This window comes from Meleagris gallopavo, chromosome 21 (genome assembly GCF_905368555.1).
Source record: "Meleagris gallopavo chromosome 21, MGAL_WU_HG_1.1, whole genome shotgun sequence".
Classification (NCBI taxonomy): Eukaryota; Metazoa; Chordata; class Aves; order Galliformes; family Phasianidae; genus Meleagris; species Meleagris gallopavo.
Window position 1 is genome coordinate 5,234,835 of NC_139424.1, and position 16,658 is coordinate 5,251,492.

General features: G+C 39.5%; 1 protein-coding gene across 4 annotated transcripts; it reads right to left on the bottom strand.

Moving 5' to 3' along the window:
• Positions 1-178: 178 nt before the first annotated feature.
• On the bottom strand, positions 179-16,509 carry INPP5K (inositol polyphosphate-5-phosphatase K). Of its 4 annotated transcripts, none has more exons than XM_085240629.1 (13): positions 16,303-16,509; positions 13,728-13,835; positions 13,339-13,447; positions 10,607-10,723; positions 10,164-10,336; positions 9,213-9,324; positions 8,582-8,691; positions 7,996-8,022; positions 6,154-6,346; positions 5,778-5,915; positions 5,187-5,270; positions 3,855-3,959; positions 179-2,854 (listed from the first exon to the last, which is right to left on the bottom strand). In XM_085240629.1, exons 1-13 carry the CDS (start codon positions 16,353-16,355, stop codon positions 2,756-2,758), a joined length of 1,428 nt encoding a protein of 475 aa, XP_085096755.1. In that variant the 5' UTR covers positions 16,356-16,509; the 3' UTR covers positions 179-2,755. The 4 variants fall into 4 exon arrangements, with proteins under 4 accessions (XP_085096755.1, XP_019477433.1, XP_085096756.1 ...); XM_019621888.3 differs by lacking the exon at positions 16,303-16,509 and adding an exon at positions 13,985-14,295; XM_085240630.1 differs by lacking the exon at positions 7,996-8,022 and having other exon boundaries at positions 16,303-16,508.
• Positions 16,510-16,658: the final 149 nt, after the last annotated feature.

Consider the following 16,658-nt stretch of genomic DNA (forward strand, 5'->3'; position numbering starts at 1 on the left):
GTATTTGTCTTTGGCCTTCTTTTTCAGTCCAAAGCCCTACGGGATGTATTACAGAAGTACTACTGTGCATGAATATTAAACATCACCAAAATATCTTGCAGAAAGACTAGCACGCATAGAATTCATTCTCCCCACCCAAACCAACGACTCTGTTCTCAAATTAATTGAGGCCATGTAGAACATTTCACTGCCAGGATTTATTTTAGTCGTACACGAAAAGAAAACACATGAGTATAAAAACATTTCCAGTGGTCATAACATCCAATCAAAGGTGCTTTAAAAAAAGATAAATTTTACTAGAAATTGCATCATTACAGGTCACGGAATAATCAGAAAAGCTACCATAGGTAACAGTAGTAAACAAAACTGCTACTGTGTGCACAATACTTAAGAAAGAAGTGAGCGGCTCTGTGCAGCATCCTACCGACACACAAGAAGATTCAATCACAGCAGCTGAGGGCATTTTCAGCCAAGTCCTGCAGTGCAAAGGATTAGTTTACAAAATGCAGCTTCTCTCTCCAGTGGCTGAGAGTTACCAGCTCTCATACAACACTAAGGAGCTTGAGTTTCTCGCCCATGTGAAGCGGCTGCACGGCTCCGCCTCTGTGCTGCTCATGAATGGCAGATGCACCCTGATTAGAAGAAACTGGATCTTGGTCCGCAATAAATCACCAGCTGTGGTCTGGAATTCAAAGACCACAGTTCTTTGAGCTCTCCACGGGGTTCTCCTTGCATAGAGTCTCAATATTACGGTTACACAAGCAAAAAAATCAGAAGCGGAGTATCAACCCAAACCTGCGTCTTACTTGCACTTCAGTAGGGATTTGTCTGATGCTGTAATTGCCATGAAAAGTCACATATTTGCAAAATTTAGTGCAAAACAAATTATTTTAGATCTGCTACAAATGTGAAAATGGTTTCTAACATTGTTCCGAAGTGTAACAGGAATGTACAAACTGTAAACCTCAAGGCAGTTTTAATCCATGCAATCAACACTGTATCTTCTGAACCTGCCCTGATCATTTACTGGAAATAGTTTCCAATACCAAGCATTACACAGAGATGCAACTAAAATTTACAGAGGCTAGGTGCTCTTAATCCCCAAACTACAGCAATCTAGCTCGTTTACTCATCTTACAGCTTCCAAAGCACTCAGACTCTGGGATAGCAGAAGATTTCAGACAGTGAATAACAGAAGCAACTGCAAAAGAATTCTCACATCAAAGTATTCATTTTCTCTCTCAAAAAGTCCTAACAAAAAGAACTAACACTTTTTAAGAAAGAGCATAAAATAGTATCCATTCAGTTCTGAAGCAGTACTCCAAAATACACACACCAGCATCCTTTGCTTCACTGTTTCATTTGAACTGAATTTCCTTTTCCACCCATAACTAACAAGACAGTGATTAGCTGCTACCTGTACTTACCATGCACAGCAGCTCAAAGCTGTGTACCCAGAAAATGAGAGACTAACTAACAAGTGCTCTGAGATTCTGTGGAATGTTGGTGTGCCTTCTATCCTTCCCAAAGATCCCTATTTCCTCATCAACAAACACAAACTGCTTTTCAGGTTCTTAACAGTACTTGGTCTTTTTCATTCTATTTCCATCCTTAACTGCACAGGATACATTCACATCTAAGCACCAATAAAAATCAATTTTGCAGTCTGACTGCTATCATTTGGTGTTTAACAATTTTTTGTCAGCACAGATTATGCCATAAGGAAGAACTTACTCCACTGAAATTTCCCATTCGTGTAAGCTCTGCAGCGTGTGCAGCAGAAGTGTGTCACAGTAGTATCAGGGAAGAACCAAAATATGACTTTAGCTTTCTAAATGTGACAGCAGAGAAGAGTCAGGGTTAGTGTGATGTTCAGCAGCTCTGCCAACAAATGCTTCATGAACTATGATATGCTCATCTTTGCTAAAGCATTTCTCAACTGAAGCAATTTCTTTCAGAAATTTTGGGAGCCTGCTAACCCTGAGGCAGGGACAACTACAGAAGTATTTTTACATTACCTTTTTAAATCAGAGGGAGGAAAGGAACAGGCAAATTGTTGAATTATTTTGTAAAAGAACTGCCCCCTCACAAGCAAACCCACACAAAAGGTGTGTTTTGATAAATATATCTCAATCTGGAAAAATTTAAAATGAAAAATCCCAGTATCAGTAAGGCATAAAGAAGATGGATCTACTACAGAAGGAAAACGTACGTCCTCCAAATATTGAGTTGCTGTATGACTTGTTACCACATGTGTTTCCCAAAATGTAATTACTTTACATTTAAAAGTCAAATAAAAATTTAAAATAAACTAGCTAGCCATATCTAATAAATAACTTTTAAATAACTTCAACTCAAAAATTGGAAATCAGTGATTAAGCAGTTATAGCTTAGGAAATATATTATATTGTAAATAAAATATCCTCTACAAAAATAAAAATAGGCCTAAAAACCTATTACAGAATGCAGCTTGCTTAGGATAAGCATTGGATTAAAAACATCTTAAATCACAGAGCATTCACTAGGTGCTATTTGTACAGTTCCTATTCACTGCAAAAGTTACTTTCACTGTAACAGTAAAAATATCTGCATCCACAACTAATTTTCATCTATGAGCTTATTCAGTTTCCAAACAGCCCTACCTGTCTCACTTGCACTGTATTACTCCATCTTCTAAGAGTAAAAGCTTATAATCATCAAGACATTAAGAATCATTTGACTCCTGAATCAGGACCATTAAACGTCCCTTCTGACTTCAGAACTCATTGTGAGATTCTAGATTGTCAGGTTTTTGCAGCCAAGCATTCTCTTCCTGGGCCGGACCCTTTCCTATCAATGTTCTGTTTGGCCGAATCTAGAAGAAAAACAAGAGTTAAAACAACAGGTTAACACAGCACAGAACACCAGTGTTTCTGAACATCAATATGTCGTCATGTAATACGTCCTACATACCTGCTAGAAACTAAGATAAGCAGAAGTGATGCACATACGCAGAAATTATAAAACTTAAAAAATGGAGTAAAGAAACCTGTTTAACATATAAAAACATTAAGCATCATGAAAAAAGAAAGGTAACCTAAATGATTTGGTTTCTAATATGGTGTGTTTATCCATATATGTCCACAACCACGCTGTAGAGTCTGTGGGAGTTCTTAAGCTCAGAGACAGTTGAAACACCAGACTCCCTGAAGTTTCTTACCAGTATATAGAGTAAAATATAAACAGAAACCCTGAGATTTACCAGCCAGCCCAGCAACTTTCATTAGTATATCCCCTTGGGTAATAGTGTCAAAGCCTTCTCAATCTGCTTCATCCAGCAACAATGCAGGACCATTTCAACCACTGCATGACACATTAGCATAACCACAGCAGCATGGGCAATTGTGCACAAACAAAACAATTTTGGCAAAGAGTAGAAGCAAAATTCGAGCTTAGAAGAAACAGTGATTGACCACTTCATTTATTCTATTAAGGTCAAATCGTCCTTTCAAAAATAAAACAAGTCCTGTTAAATAAATAACCTGACTTCCAACTGTCCTGCCCTCCCCAGGTTTAAGTGGCACAGGAAGCACATCTGTACAAGTCTGCCACAGAAAGCAGCACAAGGAGTTCACTTACGGTCTGTCAGAAACTTGGTAGCACTGAGATGAGTTCTCATTTTTACATTTAACTGACAGAACCTCAAGTTCCAAAAACTGAAAGCTGAGAAAGCTGTCTTATTACATTTCCATTATAGCTTTTTGCAATTACTACTGCTGCCATTCCTCTAAGTTAAACAGCTGTACACACCTATGTCCGGATGCACAGAAAGCAAAAGAAATAAAAATTCCAATCAAATCTTCCAAATATGTTACCTGAAAAGGCTGGCTGATGCCAACTATCGACTGCAAATTATTGCTGTAATAACAAAGCAAAAATTCTCCTCCCATATCAGGTATTTCTGCAGCACTCATGTAAACCTGTCAAGAAGAATAAGAATAGAGGCAACGTGAAATTGCCACGGAGAAAGCAACTTTCAAAAAAGCAGTCTCTGCCTTTCAGGACACTATAAAATTTTAGTATTTATAAGCAAATTTTTGAACGTAAGCTAAAAAGGACAAATAACTCTGAAACCATTTGAAAACTTAGGAAGGACATATCCTTCACCATGTTAGCAAGCTGCCTTGGCTCTGCAAGAAAGGAAAAAGTCAAGAGTTGTTGTAAGAGAAGGGGCAAAGCCATACAAGCAGCACTGAAGGAGATGACCTGCCTCCCTGTGGCAATAAGGAGTTACACGAACAAGAGCAATGCCACCACCTCAGCTTGTAGTACCCTAAAGACACGTGGTTCCTGAACTGCAGCCCACAGTATTCTGCTAAAATAATGTTTACAGTGCTCAGATTTTTAAGCTTAGTAATGTAAAAGCAAGATATGAGAGAAATTTTGAGAGTCAGAACACAGATTTAAATACAAGGCAATTTGGGCTCTTCTTAAAAACTTGATTCTTAACTTATGCAACCTCTAGTGAGAAATAACTGCTTTCCATTACTGGAGGCTGATCGTGCCTCAAAAATTAAATTCCTATTTGTATGGAAAAATACCAGTGGAAACAGGTCATTTGTACTCCAAATACATTTGGGTGTTTGTTTACTACTTATTTTTTAAGTCACTTTATGGAATCATAACTAGAAAGCTACATAATAGACAGAAGTTCTTAAACAGGGGCCAAAGCACTCAGAAGCCAAACTGAAGAGAAGTCTAAGAAACACTGATCTGTAGCTCTGTTCGATACCTGGAACTAATTGTGTCTGCTGAATTAGGTACTTAACATGGTAATAAAATAAAATAATCATATGGTAAGCATTTAAGGTCTTCAAGAAACTTTGAAAAATCAAATGAAAAAAAGGTCAGTTACTTGTTTCAGTGGGAGAAATAGATCAAAATATAACATGACAGTAGGATGCAATATAATTAAAAGCTACCACAGAGATAATTATTTTCATCAGTTACTGTAAACACTAAGAGTAGATCTGAGAACAGATGCTGGACTACCTAAAAATTATGAAGAAATAAGAGATATTTTAAACAGTAACTTCATATGTTTGACTGGAAAGGAAGAGGAGAAAATCCTGAAGAAGGGGATATGGAACAAAAAGACCCTTGAACATTTCTCTGAAAGGAACTACATTAGAAAGAGATGTAATTACTTGTTTACTGTCTTCATTAGAAGAAATTTCATCATCTTCTACCCAAGCATAAGTAACGTAGTCATTCGCATGCCTGAAAGTCACCTGTGAAGGAAGACACAAACCATCAGCCTTCTGAAGGAAACAGAAAACAGACTGCATGGAAAACTCCAAGATGCAAGATACAGATTTATTGCTTCATTGAAGCAGCTAAAACGCTTTGCTTTTAAGAGCAAAACATTTTTGGGGTATGCAGAGATCTTTACTTTATGAAAAGATGTGAACTGTCTGTTCTCACACTTCCACTGACACTTCCTTCTCTCCTGTAGAAATCTTTTAAACTTCAGGCATCAGGAGAGGGCAATTCTCTTTTACAGTTTTTGTCAACCATTACTTAATCAAAACCTACGTTATCTTAGCAGATAATTTAAAGAGTGGGAAAAAGTCCACATTCATCTTGATAGGCAACCAAACTCTCGCTCACAGAACTATCAGCAATAAGGACACATGACTATTTTGAGAGTTTCCCACAATGTCCTGGGCCAAAAGATTATCAACTTCTTTCTCCATATTCACCATCTTCATTAAAAAGTCACGATGCTGTAACATTACCTTGAAGAGTCCAATCCAGTCCCAAGCACTGCTTGGGAATCCAGGCACTGCAGAATAGCTGATGAGAACATCGTGTTCTGCACTCCACTCACCCTCAGGACTCAGTGTGACCAAAGGATCTGATAAAAGAGGCTTCAACTAGACAAGAAAACCAAATTTACAGTCAGCCAAGTCTGTCTGCCTTTCAGTCATTCCATTCAAGTTATTCTCTGCAACATTTGCTGTGATACTCTTAACCGAATAGGAATAGCCTGATAGCAATTTGCTGCCTTCACTTTAATTGCAGAGACCAGGACTTACAGAAGCCGTTTTCCTACACTTTGCAAGGTAAGATTTAAACTTTATTAAAAAAAAAAAAAAAAAAAAGGGACAGCACCTCAAGCTCAAAAGTTCCTGTAACAGGTTTGTGATCGCTGATGCCATAGCTCATGTGACTGATATAGTTATTTAATGTAACAGAAATGGTCTGCTCTTCTTCAGAGAAATCATCTTCTTTTAATGCACGCTGGCAGAGACTTTTCACTCTCCAAAGAATTCTATCAGTCCATGCTGGCTTCCTTTTCTTCTCACTGCAGAAATGAGAGTACAAAAGTGAAATGAGAAGAAAAAGCAGCTGCCAAAAGCTAAATCTACTCATAGTTGGAAAGACTGTCAGATGAGTATTAATATAAGAAGGCAATCATATCCGGGCTTCATTTTACAGCTCTGTTCAACATGCTTTACAACTAACAATTCTTTAATTTGAATGCAACTCCATGTACAGGAGGTAAGTTTCACAGGATTATGAGAGGAGTAAAATGAAGGGGAGAAGTGCATTCCAATGGGTTAGTCAGCTTCATACAGGAAATGATACTTTCTCCTAAGAGACTCCCTGAGAACATGCAAGAACACTGAGATGATACAATGACTGCCATAAGGTTCAGCTATACAGTCATTCTGAAGAAAAGGGCATAACTTTAAAGACGTAGGAGAAGTCTGAATTATATTTGAAATTACTCAGAATTTTTGAGAACAACTTAAAAACTAGAACTGGACAAGTTTTAGGTACCTGACATTAATCATACATGACACTGCAGTATGGTACACCTGTACCAGATAGTATTTCAAGTCTCCAAGCTACTGCTGTCCCATTACAAGAGGCTGGAAAAATCCCATAACTAATAAAATTGTGTCTGTAACTGTAATATACATCAAACTGTAATCATAATTCAGAGTTTCCTTTTATACCATATCAATAACAACAGAAGACATGAGCCTTTCGTGGTTCTCTCTGTAGTGGAAGATTAACAGCAACTCTCTGTATGGATGTATCACTTCAAATTGAAATGGAGAAAAGATCATACCCTATGGAAGAGGAATTAGAATGGGCTGGATTGAATTATAAGAGTTAATGAGCAGGATGTGTAAGGACAACTGTCAGTTTAATATCTTCAAATATCAGAATCATCATCAAGTGAAAATAACATTTGGTTCAATATGCAACACTTTTTTTTTTTAAAGCCCTTCTCATATAAGAAGTCAGATTCACCTTTAAAAAGGTGGTAAGATCTTAAATGACTGAGGGGCTGTACCCAGTCATTTCAGTAATTCAGTAAACCGACAGAAATCTTGATGAGATGCCATATGTCTGCTCTGCTGTGCAAGAAAATACCAGAAGAACAGCTCAAGTTAACACACTCACTGTGTTAGAGAAAAATGGCACTTTAGGAGGGAAAGAAAAACTCAACATCTACACTGAGAAAGTATGGAAGATAACAAAATATCGTGTGCTTTCATGTGCTTCTTATAGAGCAGACTTCTCAATGGTGCTTAAAAGAGACAAGTGCCTTGAGGTTTACTGACCAGCTCTAACAGCATGCATAAGCATTCTTCTTCTTCCTCAAATAAACTAACACAGGCTATCTGGCTGTGAATCATTCTTAGAATTTCGAGGTTTGGATTTCTATGGATATTTTTTATTGTCTGAATTATTTCTGGTTCCATTATATCTCTTCACAAAATGTCTTTGGGTCCAAATGAGTGAATTCCCAAGGTCACAGGCAGCAGCAGAGCAGACAACGCTACAGCTTTCAGACAGGCTCAGAAAATCCCTGCAGAAAATCAGCTGTCATCTGATTTTCAAATATTTCATAGAAATCAAATCAAAAGCTCAGAAGGAGCATTGTTTTGATTCTGAAATATTTACAAATCTACGAAATCCAGAAGGTTATCTTCTTACTTAAACCAAAACAGGGACTTCTGCTCTCTGGAAATAAAGAAATATGTCAGTACAAAAAAACCTCTGTTTGGACAGGAACTTATCCTTCTGTTGAAACACAAGGCTAATATTTAACAACAAATATTAGTACTATGGAAACTTAAAATAATCCATTTCACAACTTGAAATTATTTATAAAGACATATTTACATTTATATTCAAATGACAACAGTAACAAGTGAAATGCTTAAGCAGAGAAGGAAAAGAAAAAGTGCAGGCTATTATTCTTCCCCTTTTGCTTATTTTTTGATAACCAAAGGGTGCTTTTAACATTCAAGAAAACAAACATAACTGAGTAGTAGTTTGCCCTGTTAATCTAGTCTTTCTAAAAAGGATTCACTCCTGCTTCCCTTATGTGATCAGCAGATTTGGGCTTCTTCAGAAACATTTCACATTTGCTCACATTTTGAGCCAAGCAGAACAGCTCAATAGCTTCAGGTAATCAGCATACTCAGGAAATTCTGGCTTGCTCAGCATGGTTATTGCGACTAAAGCACTTTATTCATTCTAATACTCCATGTCTGAACACATCTTTGTGTGCCTTTACCTTGTATCATACACATCCGAATGAAGGTCAAACTTGTAGGTGGGTTTAAACTGCAGAGGACCCTCTATGAATTCCTGAAGAAATGCTTCCTTCTTTTTTGCCATATTTAACTGCAGAAATAAAGTTTAAAAGTTATGATTAAAAATCAGAGCCCAAAAGGTTATTTGAAAAGGACCTGAGAAAGCATTTTCCAAGAACTGAACATCTCAGTCAATACATCACACTTGGAAAAGTAAATTCAGAAGTGTCAATTTGTTACTGCCAGAACTCTTGACACGATCTGTTTAAAAGTTTCTAATTCATTCCAGAATAAGAGTCTCTTAAAGATAATCCTTGGGAGCAGAAGAAAGGAGAAATTAATGTGAAGAACAATTTACAGACCATGAAGATAAGAAAAAAACCTCAGCCAAACAGGAAATTAGGAGTAGGAAATTAAAAGCATAAAAAGTTTGCAGTTAATTGAGGCTTATGACTGAGAATGAACAGGTGGTAGAACTGTTCCACCTCAGGACTACTCAGAATTTCTCTTTTTAAACAGAAATTAGCAATTCGAGAGCTATTGTTAATTACTGCCTCGTATTTGTATCCATTTAACCATAATAATAAAAACACAACAATTAAGACAGCTTACCTGGTCCTTCTCCCACAGCAGATTGTATCGCTTGTTGTTTATCGATTCTCGGACAAAATGAATGCCATAATCTGCTATTCGGAAGTTGAGATCTCCAAACCAGAAGAGAACACTAAACAAGCAAACAACCACAGCAGATCCGTAGGAATTCATTAACTCATAGGGGAAGAATTCAATAGAACATAAACCATGATGCTAATTAGGTGCCCTAATCACTTAGATTACTTAATCTGAACAGCACAAACACAAACATTAAGTTATAGATAAGCTTACAGAGGTACAGCCTGCTAAACAAGAAATTCAAAGGAACTGAAACAGTCAATTAAGCCCTTTGCATTCCTGTTGCTTGCTCATTACTGCCCACGTATTAACTTATCCCAAGCACCCTAATGACTTACATATCTAATAGAAACAGATTTAGAATTCAATTTTCGCAGTCAGTAAAATAAGTAACAAAATTTGTGACCTATTCACTCCTTGGCAATGTTAATCTGGAGCACCTTGGGGAAGCAGGGGTACAAAGCAGGTGTTCTGCAGCTATTAGGAATGAAAGCAGTTATTACGTAGCATTGCAGTGTACCAACAGCAATGCTTTAGACAATAGGAAAGGTGCCTATTCAAATAAACAAAGATCTCTTAGGAAATCCCCACTGCTATTGTTTTATCCAGGGGCTGTGGTTCCATTCGATATCACAGCAACAGAACTTAAATTTAACATCTGTACTTTCTTACATGATGGTGTTATGATACCAGCCCATGGGCACTACCAAGAAAATGAAACAGAATTATCAAACACATACTGGGAGAGGAAAACTAATGATTTTTAAACTCATATTTCATGCATGTTTACCTGATTTTAATGGACTCATTAATAATTAAACTGCTAAACCCTACACAGGCACTTTTAAGAGATAAATACAACACAGACAGAATACTGTCAGAACGACTCACTCGTGATCCAATGTATTTGGAATATTCTCTTCTTCAAACTGCATTTCCAGAATTTTTTCAAAGTCATCCAGTCGCTGCTCTGTGTTCTCCATGTGTGCTGGCAAATGGCAGTTTATGAAACAAATTGTATGTCCATAGAGGGACATCCGAATGGTGACTCCTCCTTTGTTCCCCTGGAACACAGAAGATCAACAACATTGTCCAAAACTACAGTCAACACCTGTAAACACAGCTGTTAACACCACGTATCAAATTTCAAATCCTGCTATTTCTATTTAAATGAATACAATTTCTTTCTACATAAGTTGTTGTATGTCAGTAATAAACTGGCAAAATATTATGGTCTGTGCTGAACATCAGGTTCAAGCCACCAAACCGTTCAGAGGTACGAAGCACCATAAGCATAAGTAATCAGTGAAATTAGGTAGTGAATATTTCTTTACCCAGTATCCATACAGGCCCGTGCGTGTGTAGTGGGTATGAACATCCCGTATGAAAGGAAGGTGGGCATGTTTCACAAAGATCAGCAGCAGTAACCCCTGCATGCGGACGGAGGAGAGCTGTGAAAGATACAAAATGGTCATTCATTTCCAGAGAGGTATTTGAAACTCTTTGGATGTACTTCATAGGAGTTGCTGGGTAAAGCACACCAGAGCAGAAGTCATGCGGCCCTTGCACCAAGCCTGGCCATGGTGCTGTGATGCTGCACATGGAGATGCATTTCACTGCTGTGAAGCACACATTCTTACGCTAGACTGTCATAAACAACCTCTGATGAATCTATCACTTAGGCTGTGTGTTATACTGCAAATTTGAACTCAAACCACTATTCGCCCATACATTTCTAACGACTGCCCCACCACCTCCTGTCTCCCTCTTTAATCATCCCATTCAGTAACACAAACAAATCCTTCTCTTTTCACCCATGATCTTAACAGTGCACACCTGCAAGTCCTCCAGGAGAAGAAAGTTGTTAAATGCCATTAAAATACCCAGAAGGCATAGCAATAATTTCTAGGCATCCACAAAACTCTGAGCTATAAAGAATTAAATCTTGCATGCAATAGCCTGAAGAAAACAATTCACTGAACACTTCCAAAGCAAAGATGCTCAACTAGCAGCTGAGATGTTCTTTCAGCTTTAAACTAGAGGTATGGTTGCCTTTTTTGTTTGTTTGCTTTGTGTTTTTTTGGTGAAGGCAGTCTAATGGAGCTGACCATTAAAAATTTATAAACTTTATGATATTCCTGGCAGGAGAGTCAGAACTCAGATAAAGTATTTGCTTTAATGACAACAATACAATTGAAACTAAACTGCATTGAAATATATTAATTGCACTTCAATTTTGTATTGGCTGAACTTAGGGAAAGACTACATTACAATAAAAACTGATCTTAAGATCAACAAAAGAACTTCAGCAGAAGCGCACCAACTGGATCTAAAATTTACTACAGAGTTCCTTCATTCTTTGCCTCCTCATCTATGCTGCTCAGTGATTTCTGAATACATGATACCATTTGCACTGTCCTTGAACCCAATGAAATACTAACCATACAATACTGAAATGATGCATCACAGTTACTAGGTAGCAAAAATATCAGACATGGGTAAAAGCACTCTTTGCCTTTACATAATTACCTACATGAGACACGAAATCTTTCAGCCCTTTTAAAGGAGGGATCTTGTCCGCAAGCTCAGCTCCTTCTGTTTTCCAAAGCTCAATGTTTATTTACTATATTTGTCCCCAAACACTCCTCAGGACCAACAGACCACTACAAAACAGGTAACCATTCCCCTCTAAATCAGCCCACTTCCAGATGAATCCCTGCATAAGCTCTCCTACCCGCCTGTTTGGTTCTGAACTGGCCTGCCAGTAACATGGGAGCCATGTCCATGACCTAGTTCACCTCTCATTATTAGGGCTAATCCTGTCCTGCTGAAAGCCATTAGGTGGCAGCATTACTGTGTCCAAAGTGCTGCATTAACAAATTAAAATTCAAAACCAACCACGCATGCCGCTGGGAATTCTTTTCAACTGTACACAGTGCCCAAACATCAGCCTGCAGCCAGCTTTTGAAAGGTTATCAGCAGTGACTTACGCTACAATGAACTATGCTTTCTTTTCTTCTTGTAATTCCCAATGGGTCCTTTGTTTTGTTTAATTACAGTTAAAAGATTTGAATAGCTACTGAGTCTGATTAGCATGCAGATAATATAATAATCTCAGCAAAATCACCCTAAAATAATGCTTGATTTAGAAAACCAGTAAACCATTCAAAGGGTTTTGATCTCTATTTGTTAGAGATATTCAGGATATCCTCCTACACTTACTGTTCACATAACTGAAACACCAGCATTTTAGCTGATCATGCCCCATGTTTTACCACAAAATCTTGCTATTTAAACTACCCTATCATATCATCAGTTGAAGTAAAGCCTTTAGAATAATCTTTGTACTTGTTAAAATCCTGTTTCTACATATATGCAATCAATTTTCACCTGGAAAGAAGATGGGGAAAAAAGAAAAAGAAACCTTACCAATCTTAATGAAAATCACTGCACTGCTTGGGATACCTACAGTGAAGGCAGGCACTAAGCAGACTACATTAGAAGCATCACAACACACTTCCCCACTATCGCACAGATCAAAAAAAATACTACAAATAAGAGAGAGAGAGAGATATTGTGGCTACAAGAAGTATGCTGTTGATTATAAGTTTACAGCTCATTTGATTGTAAGTAATCTTCACTTCTCTGCCCCTTGAGAATGTGTTCTCATTATGATAATGTTTTTCTACTCATCACATGCTTCTACAGCAATTAAACTGGATGTTGCCAGTGTATTCGAACAGCTGACCTGCAAAAACATCAAAGCTGCCCAACTGTTCCAAATGAGAAATGAAAAACTAAGTCCAATTTTTGCTGCTAAAATTAGAGACATGATTATTATTAAGAGACCTTTTTTAAATGCCTTTATCAATAAACCAGAAAAATATGAGTTTGTCAGAGAAACATTTCCAACATTCACCTACAGATATGACTGACACCTGCAAAATGCACCATCAACTTATCTTTTATGGATAAGAATGAATTTGAGGGGAAAACAATAGATAAATGAAGCCAGGGAAAGCATTTTCTTTCACTGCTGCAACAGTAAAGAGACGTAACTCATTACCTTGATGTATCCCAATGGAGACAGCACGGACATGAAGAAAATGCTCCATGGATCATCAAATGCCAAGTCAGACAGAAAATTTGTGATTCTTGAGTTCACTTCCTGTAACCTGAATACATCAAGATTACTTTTCCTGCACTGACTTCTTTACAACACGCTGAATTCTGGATAACATGCGTATCAAAATGAACATGCTCTTGGTGCCAACAAAGAAAACAAGCAATATTAGATGTGTTTTAAAAAGAGTTATTCTGTATTTTGTCATGAAACAACAGAAAGGAGAGAAGATTCTCTTGGTATAAAGCATCTCTCTTCTAAGTCAGTGACTCCAGTGCAGAAACTCAGTTTTGCAGTAAACTCACAACAGAAGTTCTTTAACATTTACTTACCCTATAACATACATATCCATAGCAGGGCTCAGTGAATCGAGCTGAAGTAAACTGGTGACATCAGGTGGTGGAGAAGCTGTGCCCACATTCCAGGTCACTAAATGTAGTCTACAAACAAACAACATCACAGAAAACCAATGCTAAAACTGAAATGCAAACAGAATTTCTACTGATAGAGAAGAAATGTATTTATTAACTAGCATTCAAACCAACACAAAGCTTAAAACACCAAGACAACCAACTCGAGGGAACGTAACCTGAATTCTCGCCACTTGTCCTTCATTTTTTTCCCCCAAATAAGGAAAGCTTCATCTAGAGTGCGACACACTTCTTCATGAACCTCATCATCGGAGCTGATGTCCTCTACACAAGCCATCAACTGGGCTACGCGCTGCCGGAGCTGCAGGCGGCCGCTGGACCCTGCGCTGCTGACACTCGCGGAACGGCTGCGGAAGGTGTGCAGGCTTTCTAAATCATGCAGGGAAAGGGCTGCCGACTCCTGAAATGCATCTTCGCTACCCAAGGATGCCATTTGATCAAGAGAAAGTAACCAAGCTCTGAAGGTCTAGCCCATTCGGATCCTCGCTATAAAGGAAACAGAAGGCTAAGGATCTTTCAGGTCAAGTTTTCACTCGTGTGAAATTCAGCATTCTTCTAATGCAGGAGGAGAAATGCAGATGCGGCACTGTAGCACTATCACCACACTCAAAGGCTTGTTACAAAAGCTGCAGCTACATCCTACCTCACACACCCAATTGTTTCCCCCTAGTAGATTTAATGTGGTTAATTCTATAAGCTCAAGATTTAAAAGAACTTATTGTTGCTTTGAATCAATCATGTGCCTTCACCCGCAGGTTAGTACAAACATAATCTCCAGCTTCCAATCATCAAGCACACACTTCCAACCAAAAGCAAACAAACCTCTCAACTACCACCAAAACACATGTATCCTGGTTCTGTTTTCAGTAAGATGGTAATTTTTATTATCAGAGCTTTTAAAAAGGAATTCACTTTACTATCAGTTTTGTTATAAATGAACCTTAAAAAAATATATATACACACACACACACACAAAAAGACGTTTACCATCTGCCTCAAAGAACCCTACAAACACTGCTAGAAGGTTAAATAATGAATCCCAAAATGACACCCCTTATTAGAGCAGTATTTTTATGTCCCATTCGACTTCCTGCTCGAGGTGACACACAGCATATGTGGAAGAGACCTCGCATCCCTCACTGCGCCAATGAGCCACAATTCCTCTCAACAACAGTTTCTCTTTATATGCTGCAGTCAGCCAAAAGCTATTCTAGAACAAATTCCTCACAGAAAAAAAAAAGGTCAGTAATGCTGCAGACCTCATCCTGCTGTCAAAGAGATGTACCACTGGGGAACTCTGTCAATTAATTTCTTCAGACAGTTATCTGAGGAAACAAAACTGAATTAACGCTTAAGCCAACAGTTATCATAGGTGGAAATTCAATTCAAAACGTCCAGCATCCACGCTGGGAATAAGAATCACAGAACCATAAAATGGCTTGGGTTGGAAGGTACCTCGAGTATCATCAAGTTCCAACCCCCTGCCACAGGCAGGGCCACCATCCTCCAGACCTAGTACCAGTGCAGGCTGCCTAGGGCTCCATCCAATCTGGCCTTGAACACCTCCAGGAATGGGGCACCCACAGCCTCTCCGGGCGCTGGTTCCAGCACCTCACCACTCTCTGTGAAGAACTTCCCCTGACATCCAATCTAAACTTTCCCTCCTTGAGCTTAAAACCATTAAAGAACATGAGAAAGATTACAGCAAAAGTTTCAAGTACATCCTTATATGAAAACTCAGTTTCATTGTAGATCATGACTATGCACGCAGGAAAAACGTATAGTTTGGAATGCATGCACCTCTGCAAGGCAATGAACCGTGAGCATCCCCAGGGCTGTATCTGCTGTGTGAGCAGCACCAGCTGTCCCTGCACAGCATACACGGACCTTCCCACAGGGAAAGCAGCACCCAAAGCCCCGTGAGCTGTTGGAGAACAAGGAGCCAAGGCAGCACGCATCGCCCCCAACTCCTGCAACGACCAAACAGCAGAGCTTCTTTTAGTCATAACGTTTACAATGCTATGCAGGAAGAGTCTTAACACCTCTGAGTAAACGGCTGTGGGGTTGTTTCTTTCGCCTGTTTTTAGAAATATTTTTCCTCTCACGGGTAGCCACTCAAATGCCCTTTCAGCAGAAGCTCTCTTTAGCCACCACAAGTCACCAACAAGACACAGCGAAAGGCAGAGCTCTCCTTACGCCCTGTCCTCACAGCGCTGAGCCTCGCGCTCCCCACACGCCGCTTTCCCGCCGTCCCGCCCCGGACCCTCATTGCTCACCGCCCCCCCCAGCCTTCTCCATCCCCAACGTTTTCAAATCAGCTTTTCTGCTGTATTTCATGTGACCGCACAACCTCGCCAAGTCCTGTAACTCTCCCTTAAGAACCACGATTCACTAATACTAAGGTAATTAAGTAAAGACTTAACTACTTTTCTACCGAAAAGCCGCACTCGGACCTTGCCCCACCCAAAGCGCTCACCTCAGTTCTCTCACAGCGTCTCGCTGCGTCGAAGAATGCTGCACCGATTCCATGCCCGTCGCCGCGGCCAGGGATCCGGTCGGGAACCGCTCCGAGGGACGCCGGGAAGCTGCCGGTCTCCCCCGGCCCAGCGCGGGGCCTCCGCCGCCGCCCCGCTGCCTCAGCGCTCCTCTGGGCTCCTATTGGCCCGCGTGACGGGGAAGGGCGGGACCGGGGCTGCGCCGCGGCTTGCGGGAGCGCCCCCACGCGGCTGGGAGGACCGCCGCCGCGTTGACGGCGCTTTGCGGGCGCTTTGCAACGAGGGTAAACGGTACAGCCGCCCCCAGCCCCCAAAAGAAAAATTGCGGAGGCGGGAA